Below are 20,409 nucleotides of genomic sequence, written 5' to 3' on the forward strand. Positions count from 1 at the left end.
AAACTGGCAGTCACACAGACACCAAACTTGGTCTCTTAGCATCTTTTAAAGTGTTCTGTGGAACACTCTATTCCTTAATCAGTCAAGTAGCTTGGAACTAGAACAAAGTGGGATTGTTTGGATCCCACTTTATACTATTGTCAATACAGAATATGTGGACAGACTGTAAGATACAGGAATACATTTGGGACAGTTCTCTTTCAAATGTAATTTTCTGGCTGTAGTTCAGACAACTGAAGAGGAGGTTAGCTTCAAGCAAAATATTCCACAACATGGGGACAATGAAGTGTGAACACTGTGCACCTGGCTGTCATCAGTCTTTCTAAGGCAGCAAACAGGCAAAGGCAAATTGAAAATCCCCTATCCTTAAAAACAGAATATGCTGACTCACCCCCTCTCCACTAACACCCACTAAATGGCAGTGCACAGCAAAAACTAAATCAGCAACCCTTTGCTTAAAGGTCCTCAGAAAATTTCTAAGGGAAGCCATGTCTCCTTCCATCCTCCCTCACTTTGTTGTCTGAGTCTCCACCCTTTAGCTTCAGGAACGCAGGTAATACACCATCACTGTTGGGGAGCTGTATTCCATCCTCGATTTTGTGCTGTGCTAAACCAGGGGTCTCTTACCACGGAAGCGGCTGGCTCCAGCACTTACTCTCAATATACAGGCAGTATTTCTACCATTTCTACCATACATGCGGCACATCCACGGGGCACACATATTCAACATGCACACAGAACGTCAGAGCAAGAGTTTGGGTGTTACTTTTTAGCAGAGCTTTATATGAGTAAGGCTAGTAGGCGGCACTTCTCTCAGAGTAGAAAAAATACCTTTTGGGGTCTAACCTTTGGAACTTCTCCTCTTTTGAGGGGTGAGGGCAAGTAAAGAACAACGGTAGAGTGATCAATGTAAAAGGAGTCATAACTTTTGGCAGGAAGGCCACCCAAGTCCTCAACACCAATTTGTTTAGAAAGGTACTGTGGGGCGGCTGCAATAAAACTGCCGGCAGTTTTCTTACGCAATGAGATGAAATAATTGCAATCAGGAACAGAGCAAGCGACACAGCAAACAACTAGGCACCGGCTGAAAAGGCGTACACATGAAGCACGTTAAAAACAAGTTACGGTTCCACTGTAGCATCGCAAACAGTTTGGGATGTGTCACAACAGGTGGTATAAACAAGGACAGTTGGTCCGGCAAACATAGAAAGGCCCAACAAATGACAATTTACAAAGCCCACTAAAAGGCCTTGCTGGACTAAAGACAAAAACATACAAAAAGACGCCCAGCAGCTTCACCTATCATGGGTAAGATTACTGGACACCACATCAGGTTACAAACTTGCCCAGGTACGCACTGTGTATGCATTTTATAGAGGGACGTCTGGAGGCAAGTATGACATCTGCCCCCGCAGATGGGAGATTGAAAGCCGTAAATTGCTGCTGCTCAATCTCCACCCATGTAGGTGTAAGGGTTGTCCCAGATTGGTCACCTGATCAAAGGAAAGATGCTCCAGCTTAGGAGTTCTGAGAACCACACTGTCCTGGCTCAATCCTCCGCAATTAAGAACTCAAGCCCAGTGGTTCTTTATTTTCTGTAAACTCAGGATAGAAGAGATTGTGGCGATGGCTTATGGTTGCGGAATTTATACAGTTCACTATCACCCAAAGGTATCATGGCGCTTAATCTTGGAGAGAGAGAATGAAAAATCAAGGACAAAATTGTGTTCGAGCCAAAGGCCCTCCTAAAAATCCAGGTATTCAAAGAGCGCCTGAAAATATCCAGAGAAGACAATGTGCGACTCTGGGAGCCACGACCGAGAAGATGAGTCCACCTCTCCTAGATTTAGAAAACCAAGGGACAATCAGCAGATAGCCTTAGATGATCGTGAAGTCCTCGTAGGAGTGTATCTAATTAAATGTTTAGCAAGGAAATCTGGTGCTAAACCACAGAGAGACTTGAATACTACACAGCACACTTTAAGCTGGATCCATTGGGGAGACTCGGAGCCAATGCAGTTGCCTTAACAGGCATGTGCCCTTAAGAGAGCCTTAGATGTCATCCTTGCCGCCGCACTCTGGATTAACAGATGACGCCTCAAGTTGCCTTCTGGCAGTCATACATAGATGCTGTTACTGTAATCTAGATGTCCCAAAATAACCGCCATCATAATGGTCTACAGGACATCAGCAGAGAGCTAACTTGAGTTTCCTCTAATGTGCAAAGCATGAAAACTCCTTAGGAGACCATGCTGCTGATCTGTGGTTTCAGCAACAAATGTTGGTTTACTAAGATACCTAAACCTTTTGCTATCCCTTGCTATGGAGAGCGCCTAATTCAGTGGGCCAGTAGAGATTTGACCAGGCTGTGGGGTTCCCATTAAAGACCACCACTTCAGTCTTATCAGCATTCAACTTCAAATAGGTTGCCCCCATCCAGCTTCAAATCTTGGAACAATGCATGAGACCAGTGATGGTCCACTAAGCCAAGAAGTATCTGAGAATCATCAGCAGAATTGAAGATCTGACATCCTCTGCTGCTCTTTGATCAAAGGTTGTAAAAAGATATTAAACAGATGAGGCAAAACGCAGAACCTTGAGGGACTCCACAATCCACTTTTACTTCAGAAGCTTTAAAGGGAGAGAGATAAACCACTAGAGTTCTATCTTCTAGGAACGAGTGTAGGAAACTGGAATTTTAGTGCAGATGTGCCCCCACTTTTTGCCCCATTTGGACGACTAAATGCTGGTTTTGGACTCAGATAGTGCACTGGGACCCTGCTAACCAGGCCACAGTGCCAGTGCTCTTTCCCTAAAACACGGTAAATGTCTAATTGTAACCAAATTGGCATGGACTTTAGCACCTATGTAAGTTTCTAGTAAATCGTACCTCTGCATACATTCCAACACCCTCGATTCAGGCAGGAGCCTACCGATTTTTTAGGCTAGTCTCCCACCTTGCAAATCCTGCTTGTAAATACCAGATTCCTCTGCTGGCTTTAGCTGACAGGACCTGGTCTTGTGCAACTCAGAGTAACCTGCTCCTGACGGTAAAGTGCACAACAATTGCATCACGCTCTCCGCTTTCCATATAGCTTTCTCCGTGCTCCAAACAGAAGTAAAAAAAACTACATTTGCGTTTCTAATATCAGATCCTGCAGCAGCAGACTTTCAAACCCCATACATGACAGTAAACTGATTCAGGCCCCAATGGAAGTCAATAGAGGAAATATATCCTCACCATTTTCTTTTCCCCGGCATGTATGCAGAGGGCACCTTAGACGTTCCCACTGAAAATCTACTAGTCACAGAGTGTGCTGGCTGATGGGTATCTTCCAGCCTGACACCACAGACTCGTTTCTGACCCTCTGCCAGGGAAAGCCAGTGTACTAAGAGTTTAGAAAAAATGCCTGCTCTAGTGGAAGGTGTTCACATCTCCTCCAGCAGGATGGCTAGTGCTTTAGCAAATCCAGGACAGAGGCTTCAAAGACTGTGCAAACTTTGATATTAGACCCTAGCTTACTCCAGAAATGGGGAATGCCACCCCCTGCCCTGGGGCCTATTTGGCACCAGAACAGGCAGGAAATTAGACAGTCAGTAGGCGAGTTGCACTTTCAGGCTAGACGCATCACTAAGGTGGGCCACATGAAGTGGACAGCCAAGAAAGGGTTTTACTATTTTGAATTCGGTTAAACTAGAAACTCTAGGTCAGGTTAATGCCCACTCTTCACAGGAAGTGGTCATATAGGGCACGTAGTCACCCCATAGGTAGTTAGCCCATTGGCTACTATCCTACACTCCCCTATATTCAGAATTACGGGGTTCCCCCAGACACCAGGAATGTAAATTTGTCTACTGGGAACTGAAGGAATGAAAAGAAGAGCCGAAGTTGTGAGAACAGAGCTCCTGCACGGAAATTGGAGCCAAACCCTGCCTGGCTGCTTGCACTGTGACAATCACAAAGACTGACTAATCCAGAAGCTGAACAAACTCGCCAAACCTCCCCAAACCATTGGAGGACTGCTCTTACCTTGACTAAACAAGCAGCATCTCCCTTGGGGTGGCGGAGACTGCATCGACCCAGTACTTCCTATTGCTGGCCATCGGGCCCACCAAGATAGCAACTCGCCAGGAAGAGGTTGTCGTGAGCCCAGGAGGCCAGCCCTGCCACGCTCACCAAGTCTCGAGCCGCTGAACTCTCCTAGAGCCTCTCAAAACAAATACTCTTGGTACTGGAGCCCTTGCAACTACCAAGACTTGTTGAGTGTACAGTCTGGGCAACACGGACTTCAACACCAGAGTTGTCCTGTTTTCTCTCCTTCTCCAAGTTGTCAAGGCCAAGTGAGAGCCTCTAACTACCGCAACCCCCCACTTCTGTACCCGAGCCCACCAGCCCGGGTTCATACAAACCAGCTGGGTCTCTGTTCTCCAGAGACCATTAGGAGCAGAGACCCCCACACCCCCACCCCCATTCATGGGTTCTGCCAGACTTGCCCTCAAGTCCCCGCTTGCAGCCTTTCTTTTACAGGCACTTTTAACATGTAGCACTCAAGGCTACCAACCACCAGCAACTCTGTACTCGGACTCATCAGGGTAGGTAAAACCGACTGCTGGTGGTGGCTTGGATCTTGGAGCCTAAGCACCTTAAGTCCAAAAGGCACTCAAGAACCACTCGCAAGTGTATGTATGCAGTGTATGTTTCTACCACAGGATAACATAACTGCATTTGAGGCTCATACCTCAAAACCTTTGTTTGACTATATTGTTCTATTGCTACAAAAACTTGTAATTCTGAAAGCATTTACCTAACTCCGATGATCTTGGGTGTCTAAAATTCTATAAAAATCTGTAGTGTGTGCCTCATTTATGGACTATGTGTATACAACAAATGCTCAACACTACCTCGGATAAGTCTAAGCTGCTCGACCACCCAACCACTAATAGCTCTTGGGATTATTTATACAAGGCCCCTAAACCAATAAGTGTCATCTTGACTATTTGGATAATGTACCCCTACATTGGCACACTACATGAAAAGCCAGCTTCCTACAACTAGCTAATCCACTTATATGTTGTTCCTATAAACTATGCTGCTTTCACTCGCTTTAAAAGAATTCCTTCCTATGCGGTAACTCTAGTCACAGATACTGGCTGAGATCCCGCTATCTATGATCCCCTTGTCCTTGGCTCATGACCTTGAGCAACCAATTACAGCCGAGGAGATTGACGGAGCCCTGTCGGAACTGGCCTTGGGTAAGACCCCGGGCCCAGATGAGTTTCCGATCGAGTTCCTTACGTGCTACCGATCCCTCCTGCTTCATCTCCTGCCATTGAACTCACAGGCACAGACCGAGTGTCATTTCCCCCTGATTTGGATATGGCCACCGCTGTCATACCCAAGGCTGGGCAGCCCTGTAACCAAGGCTCCTTATAAGGGACTCTCTCGCTCTCATCAACATGGACATCAAGTTGCTTGCCAAGATACTGGTTGTTCCCCAGAGTCAGGCGCCGCAGGCCCTGTGGTGCGGGAGCCCCCGTCCTGCAGCCTGCCGAGGGTCCGGGTGCCCGTGAAGGGGTCCATTGGGCCAGGGCAGGCTCCCCCGACCTGGCTGGGTTCAGAAGCAGGGACCGGCCAGGTGGGAGGGTGGCTGGCTAACTCCTTTCCGCTGCGTAGTAGGAGTTTTGCCCTTCCACACCTGATCCACCCTGACCATGTGGATTCATGCCACGCAGGAGCACTTGCCACTGTATTTGCAAGGTCCAGCTGGCTCTCTCCCAGGTACACCATCTCAATAACCCTGCGGCCTCTCTTAATTGATTTCAAGAAGGCAATTGAAACAGTTGCATTGACGGTGCTGCAGAGGGCAAACTTTGGGCCCTTCTTCTGTGAACTTGTTATCTTCCTTTATGCAAAACCTACCGGCCAGGTCCGGGTAAATGGTGTTCTTTAGTCACCTTTCCCGATCCATAGAGGCAACTGTCAGGGTTTTGTACGTGGACAACCTATCACTGCTCCTGAAAGACCCGCTGTCTTCGGGCTGCAGAGGTCTGGAGATACTCAGTCCATATGAGCGGGCCTCTGGGCTTAAAATCAATGAATCCAAATCCCTACTGGTACCGGCGCCGAGCAACTCATGGGGAGGGAAGGGGTTTGGAGGGGGGGTGGGGGGGAGAACGCCTGCTGTCCTGGGATCCCGCTGTGCCGTTTAGTAACTCGGTATTCATATTTCCTTTCTCCTGGCGCTGGCATGGAATCTTAACGTGTCCTCCAAAGACGGGGCTAACTGAAGAACTGCAACGGTGGTGTAGACTGCCCTGAAATCGCATTGTTCTAAACGAAGCGTCTCCCACGTCTTCTGGATGTCCTTGTATATTTCCCCTATCTGATTCCCAGGCGATGGGTTCCAGTCGTTGACATCCAAGCTCACCACCTTTATATGGGCGGAGGACCATCACAGAGTGGCCTTTGCAAATATTAGACACTTTACTTATGATGGGAGAATGGGGATGCCGGACCTATTCGGTTACCACCTAACTGACCAAATCGTAACCATTAACAACTGATTTAACGGGGGATGGGGCGACTGCCTCTCAGGCAGAACTACGCCTCCTAGGCCTCAACTTTCTCATGGGCCTGCTCTATGGGAGTACACTCCCCCAGTCCCCACCCGATGGCACCCACGTGACATTTCTCAGCTGGACAGCGGCACTCCGCTTTGTCAGTTGGGGATATAAAATCACTGAAATGACCCCGCTGCGGCAGGGGACGTGGTTGATTCAAACAGAGGCCCGGCACGGCTTCACACAATAGGACAAAATTGGGATTACCCATCTGGGGGACGTCTGGCAAGGGGATGCTATGATGCCATTTCAGGAAATGCAGGACCATTATAGGCATTCTCGTACTCCGTTCTTTCACTACCTGCAGCTGCGGCACTACCCACTATCTACCGGTGCGTGCATCCCGGAATGTAACCTTCCTGAAGGCAAGATCTTCATTGGGTAAAATAGTAATACCATTCCCTCGTAATTAATGCACCAGACCCCTTTACAGATCTATGACGGTGGTGGGAAAAGTGAGAGGGAGATGGGTGTGGGGGCCGTCTGGCCCCTAGAGAGCTAGGTATTTTTGCCAACCTCAGCTTGAACTATTTACACCTCGCTTACCTGACACCCCAACAACTAATTTCGAACGGGCAGGGCATCTAAGGCGAAGTGCACATGATGCTCCCTACTGCAAGCTGACTTCCTTTACGTGGTCTGGGCTTGTATGGCTCCGTCCCAGTTCTCGGGGGGCTTTATTTTAGGCATCCAATTGCCCTCACTCCCAGGATTGCATTACGGGGACTTCTGAAGGAGGGTGCGGGGGGGGGGGGGGGGGGGTGACAGAGGATGGAGAGGTGCCATACGGGATGGTTAAAATCCTTTTTGTAAACACCAAGATAAATCCTCACCCACCAACCCAGGTGGCATGCTCACCGTTGTGTTTGCCTCACCAATCCAACATTTTTAGGGGGACCGATAGTCTCCTTGATGGTTCAAAGAGAGTTTATTTTTTGGTGGATAGACCTCTATTAATCTGAGGTGGGAGATTCTATAGAATTAAAAACTCATGTCGATCAATTAAAAAAAAAATTATATTAAGGGTTTCGAGAGGGATACTATGAAATAATTGGGAAAGTGGTGGGGAGGGGGGGAGGGGACTATTGAGAATGCATCCCACTGGTCAACATGTTTCAGTCAATATTATTGTCCCCAAATGGGGTGCTCAGCTTTCTTGAGGACCTGGATTCCACAGCGGCAAAATAATCACATGCACACAATGCAAACACACATGTTCATGGATAGTGATGCAATACTTATGTCACTGGTCAAGTCCTTCTTGGGCGTTCCCCCACTGGTTCTTTTTGTTGAGATCCATGAGCAAGGAGAAAGCAAGATCAAAACTTCAGGGATACAAAAACTATTAATACCTGTTTGGTGATCGTCTTGGCCGACGTCTTCAGTCAAATTCTATGAGAAATAACAATCAAATCAATTATCTGTTCTAAAGTGGCATGCAGTAATCCAGTCGCCAATATTTTCTCAATGTACATTAACATATACCACACAAAGCTGAAAGTAATCTGAAAATCTACTTACTTGCAACACTGATTCTAAACATGTAATTCCATAAAAGTATAATTGGTTACGAGGCAGCAGAACTAGTGTCAGCAGTAATTGCTCTTTAATTAATTACATTTGAATTAATCTACTTGCTCCTCTCCAAACTAAAATGTAAAATGATGGCGTTGAGACAGGGGTCTTGATTCTAAATGTAAGAAACTTTTGAGTAAGTTTGTGCTTTGTAGTAAGCTACATGCTGCCACCCAAGAGTAATGAGATTGGCTTACTCGTGTGTGTGTGAGGTCACTCCCTAAACCCCTTTTACTCCTCTATAATTATAATCGCATTAACCTTCAATAGTAAGTCTGCCCCTTTTCCCAACCCCTCCTTTGTGGCCATCCCACATTTAGGACTAAATGTATACTTAACTTACAGAGACTCCGTAGTGGGAGGGGAGCACTCTGCATGTACAAGTTTAATCAAAAGGTACACTTTGTAGTGCATTCTGAGGTATTACAAAATGAACTACAAAGTGCAGCTTGTGAATCTACTAGCCCACTTGCCAGATTTTATCAGGGTGAGCTATTTTTAGGGCCTACCCTGGTAAGAGAGCTTGAGCTAGCAAAGAGCATGTGTTCTGTTCAGTCAGAAAGTGAATAAGCAATAAAGATGCCTTCAAATCTTTCTGTCTTGTCACATTTGCTGTGCATTCAAAGACAGAGGTCAAATGTCAGCTTATGTCTTCTAACAAACTGCAGCTTATTGTATTCTGGAAATTGGCGGAAAAGTTAGAGGACTTTGTAAACACCAGAGAAACAAAAGTAAAGTAAACTGTCTTACAATCCTGCTGGGGCACATGCGGTGCGAAATGAAAGGCTGTAATATGTCCGTTTTTTCTAGCGCACACCATTTAAATAGCTTGTAAATTAACTGTACAAATATATTTTAGTAGTTAGGAAAGCACTTTTTTGTAATTCTAAAGTGTAATGGAAACAAAGGTTTTAATAGAATAAAATCAGAACATTTTAATTGGTGCTGTGCAAATGATAAATAATTGTTGAAACCAGATTTCTACACCTATACAGTTTTATCAGTAAAACAGCATGTCATTGGGACCATTTGTGGCCAATTCAATGGAAATGTGCTTTCTGTAAATGGCAGTGCACTACCACATTATGCTTTGGCAATATATTTACTGACTGAGAGTTTTCAAATATGAACCGAGACAATGGCATTAGTAAACCAAGAGGCAAGTAAGGGATCATGTGTATCCTATTTTTGGGCTAGATTTTTACTATGTATGAAGCTAACGTTTAGTCTAGTAAAACGAGTTTTTGCAAAGTAGCCATGCAGAACACACATATTTGAATGTGCTCTCAGAAGTGATTATGAAGAAAATGCGACTCAGTAAAATAAAATATTTGTCAAGGATCACACAATTTGAGACTGGTTTATGGGTCAAGCGCATTACTGTTAGGTCAAGTAGACTATTAAAGTCACTAGAGACCTGCAGGTCTTGTAATATTTTTATGGTTTTTCGAGGCCGGAGGCCCAAAATTTCACCAAGGCAGTGTCTGAAGGGAGTTTCCTCCAAAAACAGATCACAGGGTTGAACAACTTCATTAAGGGGAGCGAGGAAGTTCATCAAAGTGATAAACTGAAAACCAGAAATTCACAAATTAGAGATCCACCATCAGTCTCTTCTTGATAAAATGAGATGATGGAGAAAACAGATCCCGACGTAACAACTTACGTATTACAGGAATTCCCAAGATGGTGACTAGTGGTGAGTGGAAAACATATGCAGGACCTCTTAAACTCTTTGATGGAAAAAGCAGAATACCACCAATCTTTCTATTCATACCACTCGTTCTTCAAAAAAGTTGTTTCTACTTTTATCCTTTCTAAACTAGATTATTGTAATGCCCTCTTGGTCAGTTTACAGAAAGGTCTTCTTGACAAGCTTCAGGTTTGTCAGGACACGGCGGCCCGACCCCTGCTGGAGATTACCAGGCATCAGTCTGCCAAACAAGCGCTTGTTTCCCTTCTTTGGCTCCCATGAAGAAAAGGATTGACTTTAAAGCCTTATGCATTGCCTTTAGGGCCTTACACAATTCCAGACCGGTTACCCAATACATCGGTTCCACTGGTATGTTCCACCAAGAAATCTCAGATCCTCATTACTTTTAAAAACAAGAGAAATTAGTAGCGAAAAGAAAAACAGATCCCATTGTTCATGAAGGCTCAACATTCTCTCTCGTCTTGGAAATTTAAGCTAGGACACTGACAAAGTGCAAGTCGCTTAGGGTGGCCAATGAATACCTTTGAATCTAACAGATCCTGTACAGATGGGGGTTTCCATTTAGGCGGATCTACAGCTTGAAAGACCTATCACTTGTACTCATCTTGTTCTGATATCAGCTTGAAGACTAACTTAGAAAAGAGGTTGAGAGAGATCTGCCAAGACTGGCAAAAACAGCAATCAAAAACACACAGGAGGAGAGCACGCAATGATTCAAAGAAGAAGGTCTCTTTCGCTAGTGATGTAGTACTGATAGAAAGCTTAATGTCAGTCAATAACTGTTTTTTTTTTTATTCCGGCCCCGATTTTTGGATCATTAGAGAAGTAATTTAGCTTCGGTATACACAGCTGATCCGGTCTGAATTTTTCTGGACGACTTTTAAAAAAATGGTGGATGTGTTGCAGTTATAATGTAATATTTCAGGAACCATGAGACATATACATTTCATTTTGGAGTCTAAACATACGTTTTGGGGGTCAAGTAGTCTTATAGAGACAGAAAATACCTCCTCAGAGTAACCCTTCCGCCATTTTCCAAAATGGCGGCTATAATAGAGGAAGAAGTGAAATACATAGAAATGAAACAAATAGGAATGTTTTTTATTTCTTTTATGTATACACCAAACAATATTTATGATCTGAATATGGAAAAAAAATGTATCACTTCTGTTTTAAGCACATTTTCATAGTCCCACTTAATTTATTTGCTTCGGCAATCGCTTGTGGTACATTTGAGAAAATGGGGTTCTGCTGCAGGACACCCCCACTTTTTGCATGGCTTTTGATGCCACTTTGACTGTAAAGTACTGGGTCCCTGCAGTCCAGGGTCCCAGTACCAGTGTTCTTTCCCGAAAATTATTCCACTATTGGGCCTTCAGATCCCCTGTAAGTTTCTAGTAAATGGTACCTGGGTGCCTAGGGCACTGGGTGTGAAGGGGGTCCCCTAGGAATCCCTCACTTAGGCCACGCAGACTGCCACTGCAGCATGCATGGCCTGGTGCGGACAAAACGAAAAAGTGGACATGGCACACTGTTTGTGTGCCATGCTTAAATAGCACTGCCTAAGATATAGGTAAGTCACCCCTCTAGCAGGCCTTACAGCCTTAAGACAGGGGGCACTATAACACAGATGTAGGCATATCTGCATTAGCAGATATGCCCCTACAATATTTAAGTCTATTCTTCAATATTTTAAGTGCCAGGGAAGCCATAGAGTACATGGGTTGGTACCAAACTACTCCTCTCAATAGACCCACACTGATCACAGTGTGGGTGTTATTGAAACATGTACTCAGAAGGCACCTCAGAGGTGCCCCCTGAAATCCTACCAACCCTAGTGTGGTCACAGACTTGCTTTAGACAGCCTACCACCATCAGACATTTTTCTGGACCCGTGGGTAGAGAACCCCTGCTCTTTGGGACCAGAAACAAAGCACATCCTGGCAGAGTTGTCACACCTCCTCCCCCAGGATGGACACAGTGATTGAGAGGAAAGCTTCAAAGGCCTGCTGCCTTTCTAATGCAACCCCCAGCCTTGACTGCTAACAGCAGATGACTGCCCCCTGTTTTCACCCCTACTTGGGCAGGAAAGCTGGCAGGAAAAACTAGGAAGACCAGGAGGTGTGCCCACCTCTGCCAGCTCCAACCCGAAGGTGAAGAAGGCGAGGTGAAGTACACCTTTCAGTCCCCGACATCTTGAAAATAGAGGGACTCCACCTATCAAGGCTAGGACTATGCCCCCTCCCACAGGAGGGTGGAATAATTTAGGGTGGAGACAGCCAAGATAAGGTGCCCATTGGCCCTGCCTATCACTCCCTTAAAACGCCCCTAAATCTAGTATTTGGGAGGCTCCCTGTAAAGATGTACGAGGGACGATTGATGAGTTTCAATACTTCTTTTATTCTCATGTATCGGAGTATGAAGAGAAGCGTCCTATCCATTGGAAATCCTGAGAAACTGCCTTACTAAAACAAATGAATCATAGAGGATACACTAGTAGTTGAATACCACACACCTTCCCCCAAACATAACAATAAAACAAAACAAGGTAAACTTTACTTGCGAACATAGTCAAGCATTTTGGTAGGAACAAAGCAGGTGCGAGAACTCCTACGCAGAGGAGAAACATTTTGAGAAGATCTGTGTAACATAGCATCGGGTTTGAAAAATGTAGCGGAACGTACAAGAGCAACTCTATTGAGATTCCAAATGTGCCCATCGTCAAGTTTGACAGCATTCAGAAACAACGTAACCACTTTCCGAGGAACAGAGAACTTATTTCCCCCACTTTTCTGTGGGGACCGAACTCTCACAAGATCCCCTCCATTCACTAATGTGCGAGCAACAGCATGTCTGGAGTCAAAGTTTGCTTTCATTCTTTCATGTTTAGAATTCTGACGAATTCTCCACTGAGGGTCCTCAGGAACACTAATGTCAGCTCCGTACCCTCTCATCCAGGATTGAAACAAGAGCGTGTTAGGGGTACGTCCCCTGAACATCTCAAAAGGAATTTTTTCGGTCGTAGAATGAGGAGTTAGGCGATAGGCCATAATACTCTTGAGAATAGCAGCTCTCCAATCACGACCATGTTCTTTCGCCAATTGAATGGATTCTTTTAGGACCCGATTGAACCTCTCAACCATTCCGTTAGATTCCGGATGGTACAGGGAACATTTCTTATGAACAATACCTCTTTTTAGTAGAAAGTCTTCCATTTCCTTTGAGACTAGTTGTACTCCATTATCAGTTAGAAGGGTTTCTGGAAGACCTTCCCTATAAAATATATTCAAGAAATATTATTACATCTTTGGTCTTTGGGTGATCTTGACCTCTGGCCACCGGGAATACATGTCCATAAGGACCAAAACATAGGACTGTCCACACCTCGATGGAACCGGTCCTAAGAGGTCAAGAGCAACATTCTGCCAACATCTAGAGGGAGGATTGCGAATAACCATTGGTTGAGTTCTGGTTCTGCAGACCTTATCAGACAACATACATTCAGAACAGTTCCTGACTAACCGTTCCACTAAGGTATCTACTCCTGGCCACCAGAAGTGTGTGCGAACCCTCTCCTTTGTCTTTGAAATACCTTGGTGACCTTCGTGAGCTAAACGAATAATTTTCTCATGAAGAGAAGAAGGTGGAACCAAGCGCGTACCCCTCCACAAGAGATCATTAAGTAAAGAGAGTTCATGCCGGCCATTCCAAAATTTCTTTGCATCTTCAGAAAGAAATCGAATTCCATTCCACTCATCGGATACATTCTTACACACTTCACTCAAGACCAGGTCATGCTTCAGAGACTCTCGCCAATCAAATTCGGAAACAACGCCTTCTGCAACCTCACACACATTGAAGTTGTCAATCTCCCAAGAATCAACACAATCAGATATCCCAGAGCCAGGAGAGGTAAGTCTGGATAAACAATCCGCAACCTTATTATCCACCCCTGGGATGTATTGAACAAGAAATTCAAAATCTTGAAGGGCAATAATCCATTTACAGATCCTTGAGGAAACTGCATTGAGGTCTTTCTTGTAAAATAGATCTTTGAGAGGTTTGTGATCCGAATGTACTACAAAAGAAGAACCCCATAAAAACGTCCTAAGTTTTTTGATAGCCCAATAAATACAAAGGGCCTCCTTTTCAATCACGGAGTATTGTAACTCAGGTCCTATAAGAGCCCTGGACAGAAACATAATCGTTTCCTCTTTGCCATCTTTAACCTGTTTGAGGACAGCCCCAAGACCCTTGGAGCTTGCGTCTGTGATAAGGATAGAATTTGAAGAGGTGTCGAAACTCTGCAAGGAAGGGGCAGATTGGAGATCTTTCTTAACCTCCTCATATTCCGTTTGACACGGAGTTGACCAAAATAATGGTATGCCTTTCTTAAGAAGGGACCTGAGGGCATGAGTACGGCTGGCAAAACGCGACACAAACTTATTATAGTATTCAGCCATCCCTAAGAATGTTACAAGTTCCTCACGAGACTGGGGAACAGGCAAATCATCTATAGTCTTTACTAAGCACCCTCTAGGTCTTACACCATCACGTGTGAGTCGATGTCCAAGATAATCTATCTCGGCAATGTTAAATTTGCATTTATTCACACGAAGTGTCAAACCCCTACTGCGGAACCTCTCTAGAACCTCTCTCAACCTCATGTCATGTTCTGATTGTGAGGAACCATGGATCAATACGTCATTTTGATAGATTTTGACACCCTTTACTCCCTCCCTTCAACACATCTTCCATGATTCTCTGAAATACAGAGGCAGCAAATACTAGGCCAAAAGGAAGACGTATGAATTTAAACGTGCCAAATGGGGTAATAAAGGGAGTCAAGATCCATGGAATCGGTATCAACCTTGACCTGATGGTATGCAGCGCGTAAATCGAGTGTCGAGAAGATACAAGAACCCTTCAATTGTGAGAGCATCTCTGAGATGTTTGGAAGTGGGTACTTGTCTGCAATGACTGCGCGGTTAGGTGCGCGCAAGTCAACACACAAGCGCACCTCACCTGAGGCCTTGCGTGCGAGAACCACCGGAGCCAACCATTGACTGGCTTCAGATTAAATAATACCATCACGCCTTAGTTATTCAAGCTCTAAGCGCATGGGTTCCCTCATAGCTAAGGGGACATTACGAACCTTGAAAGAAACCGGCACAGAGTCAGGTTTCAGAACAATTCTGTGTAAGTAATTGGAGAGACACCCTCATTTTTCATTGAAGACCTCGTGGAACTCGTATTGTAACTTCAGATTATCATCACATTTCAGCGGAATATCATTCATGACAACACTCTCAACGCTCTTTGTTGGTAAATCTCTTAAAATGATACATGGGTTTGCTCCAGGAACTAGTGAGACACCAAGATCAGCCTGGTGGAACCAGCTGATAATGCGGTCACCTCTGCAGGAAATGTAAATCTTCCCTGCAGTTAAACGTCCTTTATATTCTATGCTACCAATAAAATACCCAAAGAGTTTTATAGGTTGACCTCCATAGGCCAAAGGCTTGATGTCTGGTTTATGCACCTTCACTTTTCCACTTAATTTAGAATCAAAGAAAACCTTCGGTATAAGAGAGATCTTGGCACCTGAATCAAAGAGCATTCTGATGGTACAATCATGAACGAGAACAGAGTCAACAGGACCTTTGCACTTATTAGAAACATCAGGAGAAATAACCTCTCCACAATGCAAGTTTTCTTGATCATATTCAGAATCGTCACTCTCAATGGCGACAACTCAAACATTCTATATTCTCTATTCTAAAACAAATGAATCATAGAGGATACACTAGTAGTTGAATACCACACTCCCCTAGACCCTCAAACCACTTCCTGCCAACCTCAGAAGGACAAAGATGATGCTGTGCAGAGAAGACTGTCAATACCCACTGACTTGGCCCCAACCCTACCAGCCTGACTGCAGCTTCGAAGACCCTGCAAAACTACGCCTGTCCTGTAGCCAGCAACCTACGCAACCCCAGGGAGAACTGCCCGCCTTTGAAGAAGACCAGAAATCCAGAGTATAGCGGCTCTGTCCACAGGAACCGAGAACCAAGGACTCTGGTGCCCTCTGGATCCGGAATACTTGACCACTCAGCACCAGACGCCTCCGGCCTTTGTCCAAGTGGCCCACCAATCCAGAAAAGGCTCCCCAGCAACCCGGAGTCAAAGTCTAGCATTGGTGTGAATCCAAAGGCTACCATCGACTGCTACCGGCTCGGTAAGAAAACCAGACATCATGGACACCCCTGCACCCGATGCCCTTGGACCTTGGGGAGCTCGACCGATGGTGTCCCTACGACCTACAGTATCTCCACTTACTTCTGCTGTCGCTGGTTTCCTTTGTGCAGCCTCCAGTACGTCACCTGGAGCCTGTTTCACCAATAGAGTTTCTCCATTGGGCGCTAGACACAGAGTTTGACCTCTGCACCCGGCCGCCCCTGTGGAGCTGGTGGTGCAGTGTTTGTACTTACCTGACAGGGCTCGAAAAATGTACTCGACCGCTCGCAAATGCGAGTGATTTTTGTGAAGGGCGAGCCAGTTTTCAGGCCTACTTGACCGGCCTGGCGAGTGCTATCTGCCGCCACTGCAGTAGCAGGTGAAAGGCTCTAGGTGGCAGCACGCACCACCTAGCATATAGTGGTGGTGGTGCGGTGTGCGGTGAAGGCTCTAGGGGGCAGCAGGGTACGACGCCAATCAAGTGGTGGTGCGGTGTGCGGTGAAGGCAGCAGGGAGCACGCACCGTTTTGTGGGTCCCAGGGCCGTCAATCGTGTAGCGCGCGAAAAGTGCTACCAATGACGGCCCAATACATCATTTTGGCCTGCCCCCGCGCTGTGCTGCTTAAAGTGCAGCAGTGACGCAGCACGCCACCACGCGCTCTCTTCAGTGGAGTCGGGAGTGCAGGGCGATTTGGCTTGCCGTCTAGGAGAGGTGAGTCGCAGTTTTTTCCATTATGTATGATTATGGTGATGTTAGGGCGCTGAAAGTTTTATGCATTCCTCCTTTATAAAAGCAACCTATCTAAATGATCCTATTCTCTTCTCACAGCTCTAGTCTCCTCTGCTGGAGTGACTGCAATCCCTGTGTTGGATGGCACAAGCTTAGGAGGGTTTTGTTTTTGTCCTTTGCAACGATTCCATCTGTAGTTGAGGGTTTCTAATAGCCTTGAGTTGTGTCCTACCTTCATCTTGGTTTAAATAATTATAGATCTAGTTGCCAACACATTTGCCCAGCTGCGTAATATAATATATATAATATAACTTTGCTGACAATTTCAATTTGGCTAGTGCTACTCTGTCTCATTTCCCAGCATATTAATTGCAAGAGTTTTTTCGAATTTCCTGAACATTCATTTGGGAATGCATATCAACGGTGTTGCAAAGTAATAGAATAGGTGTCGTAGCACCTCCATTTTAGAAATGGATAGTTTTCCTCTTGTTGAGAGTGGCAGCGTATTCCGGAAGCTATTTCCACTTCTTTTCACTGCAGTGCAGGCGTTGTATTGCCATTTAGTAGATCACTTTGTGCTCAGCCTATTTGTACCACCAGCTTTCTCATTGCAATATATTCCATTTCAATAGCTGCGATTTCAGGAAGGGACTGTGCATCCATGTTATTTTGTGTTGAGTAAATGTAGGACTTACTCCTGTTTACTTTAAGACCAGACATGGTGCTGAATCGCTCTAATACTTAGATTGCCTTCTCTTCTTTGACATGTAGGGCTTCTAGAACTATCACTGTCATCTGCGGATAGACATATGGTGGATTGTGTTACCCACCCTGATCCCTTTGAATGTTCTTTCATGTTTAGTTGGGTTTACATCAAACCACAAGAAGGGGGAGTGAGAGGGATAAGGGTTCACCCATACCAGTTCCCAAAATTACATGCAAAATCACCACAAAGCAGGTGAAACATGTTAGAAAAGAAATTGTGTAAAGTGAAAAGAGTATCCTTATTTTGAGCTTAGAATCCTCACCCACATCAAGCATTTAGTATACTACTATATGTTGGTAAAGGTTCTTTGAACAAAGTAAGGCTGCTTTTTCCTGTTAGCTATGTTATACAAACAATTTATTTTCTAATCTGGGTTACTTTGCCCGTAGTCTGATTGCAAATGGATCCATTGCTGTTCCGAAGAGGAGCGTGGAAGGGTCGTCCTTGCCTCGTTCCTCTGTGTATGGTACTGAGATTGCTCTCCCAGTCCCCGTAATTGATGTGGAGTTGGCATACAGCAGTGCAGTCCAGCTTCAAAACTCATTCCCTTTTCGTATATCTTTCGTCTCTATATGTAGATTCTTCCAATTTTGTGTATCAAAAGCTGTTTTGTTATCTTGCGTGTCTCACTGGGGTAGGACCTACAAGCCCAGTAATGGAGAGTTCTCCTGCTGGGTACTTAACTCACCCTTGGCCTACATCATGTTTGTTTTTAGCTCTGTGTAGTGGTTGCTGTAATGTATGTGTGCCTGGCTGTGGTAAAGTACATGTAGGCTTGTGGATTCTATGTTGGAAACCCAGCACCTCGGAAGAGCAAATAGAGGTGGAAGAACCATCCCATACAGGTTTGTGGAATGCATGCATTCCTGAGAGCTGGAAAACGCACACCACCCCACCTCACCCCACCCCACCCCACCCCACCCCACCCCGGAAAGGTCACTGGTCTGTGTGGTCTATTATTTACAGCTGTGGGGAAGTTCAATGTTCTTGAACAAAACACATTGGCAGTTGTCTTGGCTGCTTTTATGAAAAAAAATTGAAACGCAACAATGAATAATTTGTAATGAATATGCTACTTACCAGTATGCATCTGTTCTTGGCATGTAGGGCTGCTGACATTCATATCTGTGCATAGATCGCCGCCTAGTGTTGGGTCCGGATGTTTGCACGTTGTTGTCCTGGAAGAGTCTTCGAAGTATCCTGGGATAGGTGACTCCTCCCCTGGACTACAGTGCGCATGGGCATCCTCTCTATCCTCAGATTGTTTTTCGCCATTGTGGCAGTGATGGAGTAGATCTAGAAAGTGATGACCATGCTTACAGTAATTCTGAGAGCTGCAGCTGCTACAGGCGCCGGGGAGGAGGGAGGGCGATATGAATGTCAGCAGCCCTACATGCCAAGAACAGATGCATACTGGTAAGTAGCATATTCAGTTCGAGGCATGTGGGCTGCTGAATTCATATCTGTGCATAGAATATATAGCAGTGCCCTCTTATTAGCGGCGGCTACCAGTGCCAGCTGCAGCGGTCTGAAAAAGAGTTTTGAGAACAGCCTGTCCTACAGCTGCCTGCTGTTTTGATTGTACATCTACACAATAGTGTTTGGTAAATGTATGTGTAGTGGACCAGGTGGCTGCTCTACATATGTCATGCAAAGGAATGTTTCCTAGGAAAGCCATGGAGGCCCCTAACTTACGTGTTGAGTGGGCTCGTGGGGGAATCGTTAAAGTGCGTTTAGCCTTTTGATAGCAAATTTGAATACATTTAACGATCCATCTGGCTATTCCTGCTTTGGAGATAGCGTTACCTTTGTGGTGTGGGGCAAAGGCAACGAAAAGTTGTTGTGTTTTCCTAAAGGGTTTGGTCCTGTCGATATAATACATGAGGGCCCTTTTGACATCTAGTGTATGGAGTGCCCTTTCTGCGACAGTTTGTGGGTTTTGGAAGAAAACGGGCAGTTCAATGGTTTGATTCATGTGGAACTGCGATACCACCTTTGGCATCAATTTGGGGTTGGTACGTAGTACGACCCTGTTGGCGTGAACCTGTATAAATGGCTCTTGAACGGTTAGTGCCTGGAGTTCACCAACTCTTCTCAAAGAAGTGATCGCTACTAGGAAAGCTACTTTCCAGGTAAGGAATTGAATCTCGCATGAGTGTAGAGGTTCAAAGGGTGGACCCATCAGGCGTGTGAGGACCAAGTTGAGGTTCCACATCGGAGCCGGTGGGTGGCTTGGTGGAATGACTCGTTTGAGTCCTTCCAAGAATACTTTGATGGCAGGCACTCTGAATAGAGAGAGGTGCTGCCTGGTCTGTAGATAGGCTGATATTGCGGTCAAATGGACACGTATAGAGGTGTACGCCAGATTGCATCGGTATAGGTGTAATAGGTAACAAATAATGTTTTGGATGGATGCATCTAGCGGGTTAATGTCATTATTATTGCAATAAATGACGAATCTCTTCCATTTTGCTGCATAGCAAGCTCTGGTAGTGGGTCTCCTGGCCTCCTTAATGATGTCCATACAGTCAGGTGGCAGGTTTAGGTAGCCAAACTCTAGGACTTCAGGAGCCAGATTGCCAGGTTCAGCTGTTGCGGATCTGGGTGCTGAATCTCTCCATGGTTCTGCGTCAAATGCTCGGGTTTGACCCGCAGCCTTTGATGCGGCACCACGGAAAGTTCGAGAAAGGTGGTGTACCACGGCTGGCGTGCCCACGTTGGAGCAACCAGGACGAGCGTCAGTGAGTGTTGACGCAGTTTGCGTGCCAC

At 45.5% G+C, this 20,409-nt stretch overlaps 1 protein-coding gene across 1 annotated transcript in view; it reads right to left on the minus strand.

The window, feature by feature from the left end:
* Positions 1-20,409, minus strand: part of DCUN1D4 (defective in cullin neddylation 1 domain containing 4) — a 455,220-nt gene that overhangs the window by 348,915 nt on the left and 85,896 nt on the right. The window contains exon 3 of the mRNA XM_085642111.1: positions 7,974-8,013. Within this exon, the coding sequence (XP_085498237.1) occupies positions 7,974-8,013 (40 nt within the window). The remainder of the gene's footprint in view (positions 1-7,973; positions 8,014-20,409) is intronic.

Source organism: Triturus cristatus, chromosome 2_2, assembly GCF_964204655.1.
Source record: "Triturus cristatus chromosome 2_2, aTriCri1.1, whole genome shotgun sequence".
Lineage (NCBI taxonomy): Eukaryota > Metazoa > Chordata > Amphibia > Caudata > Salamandridae > Triturus > Triturus cristatus.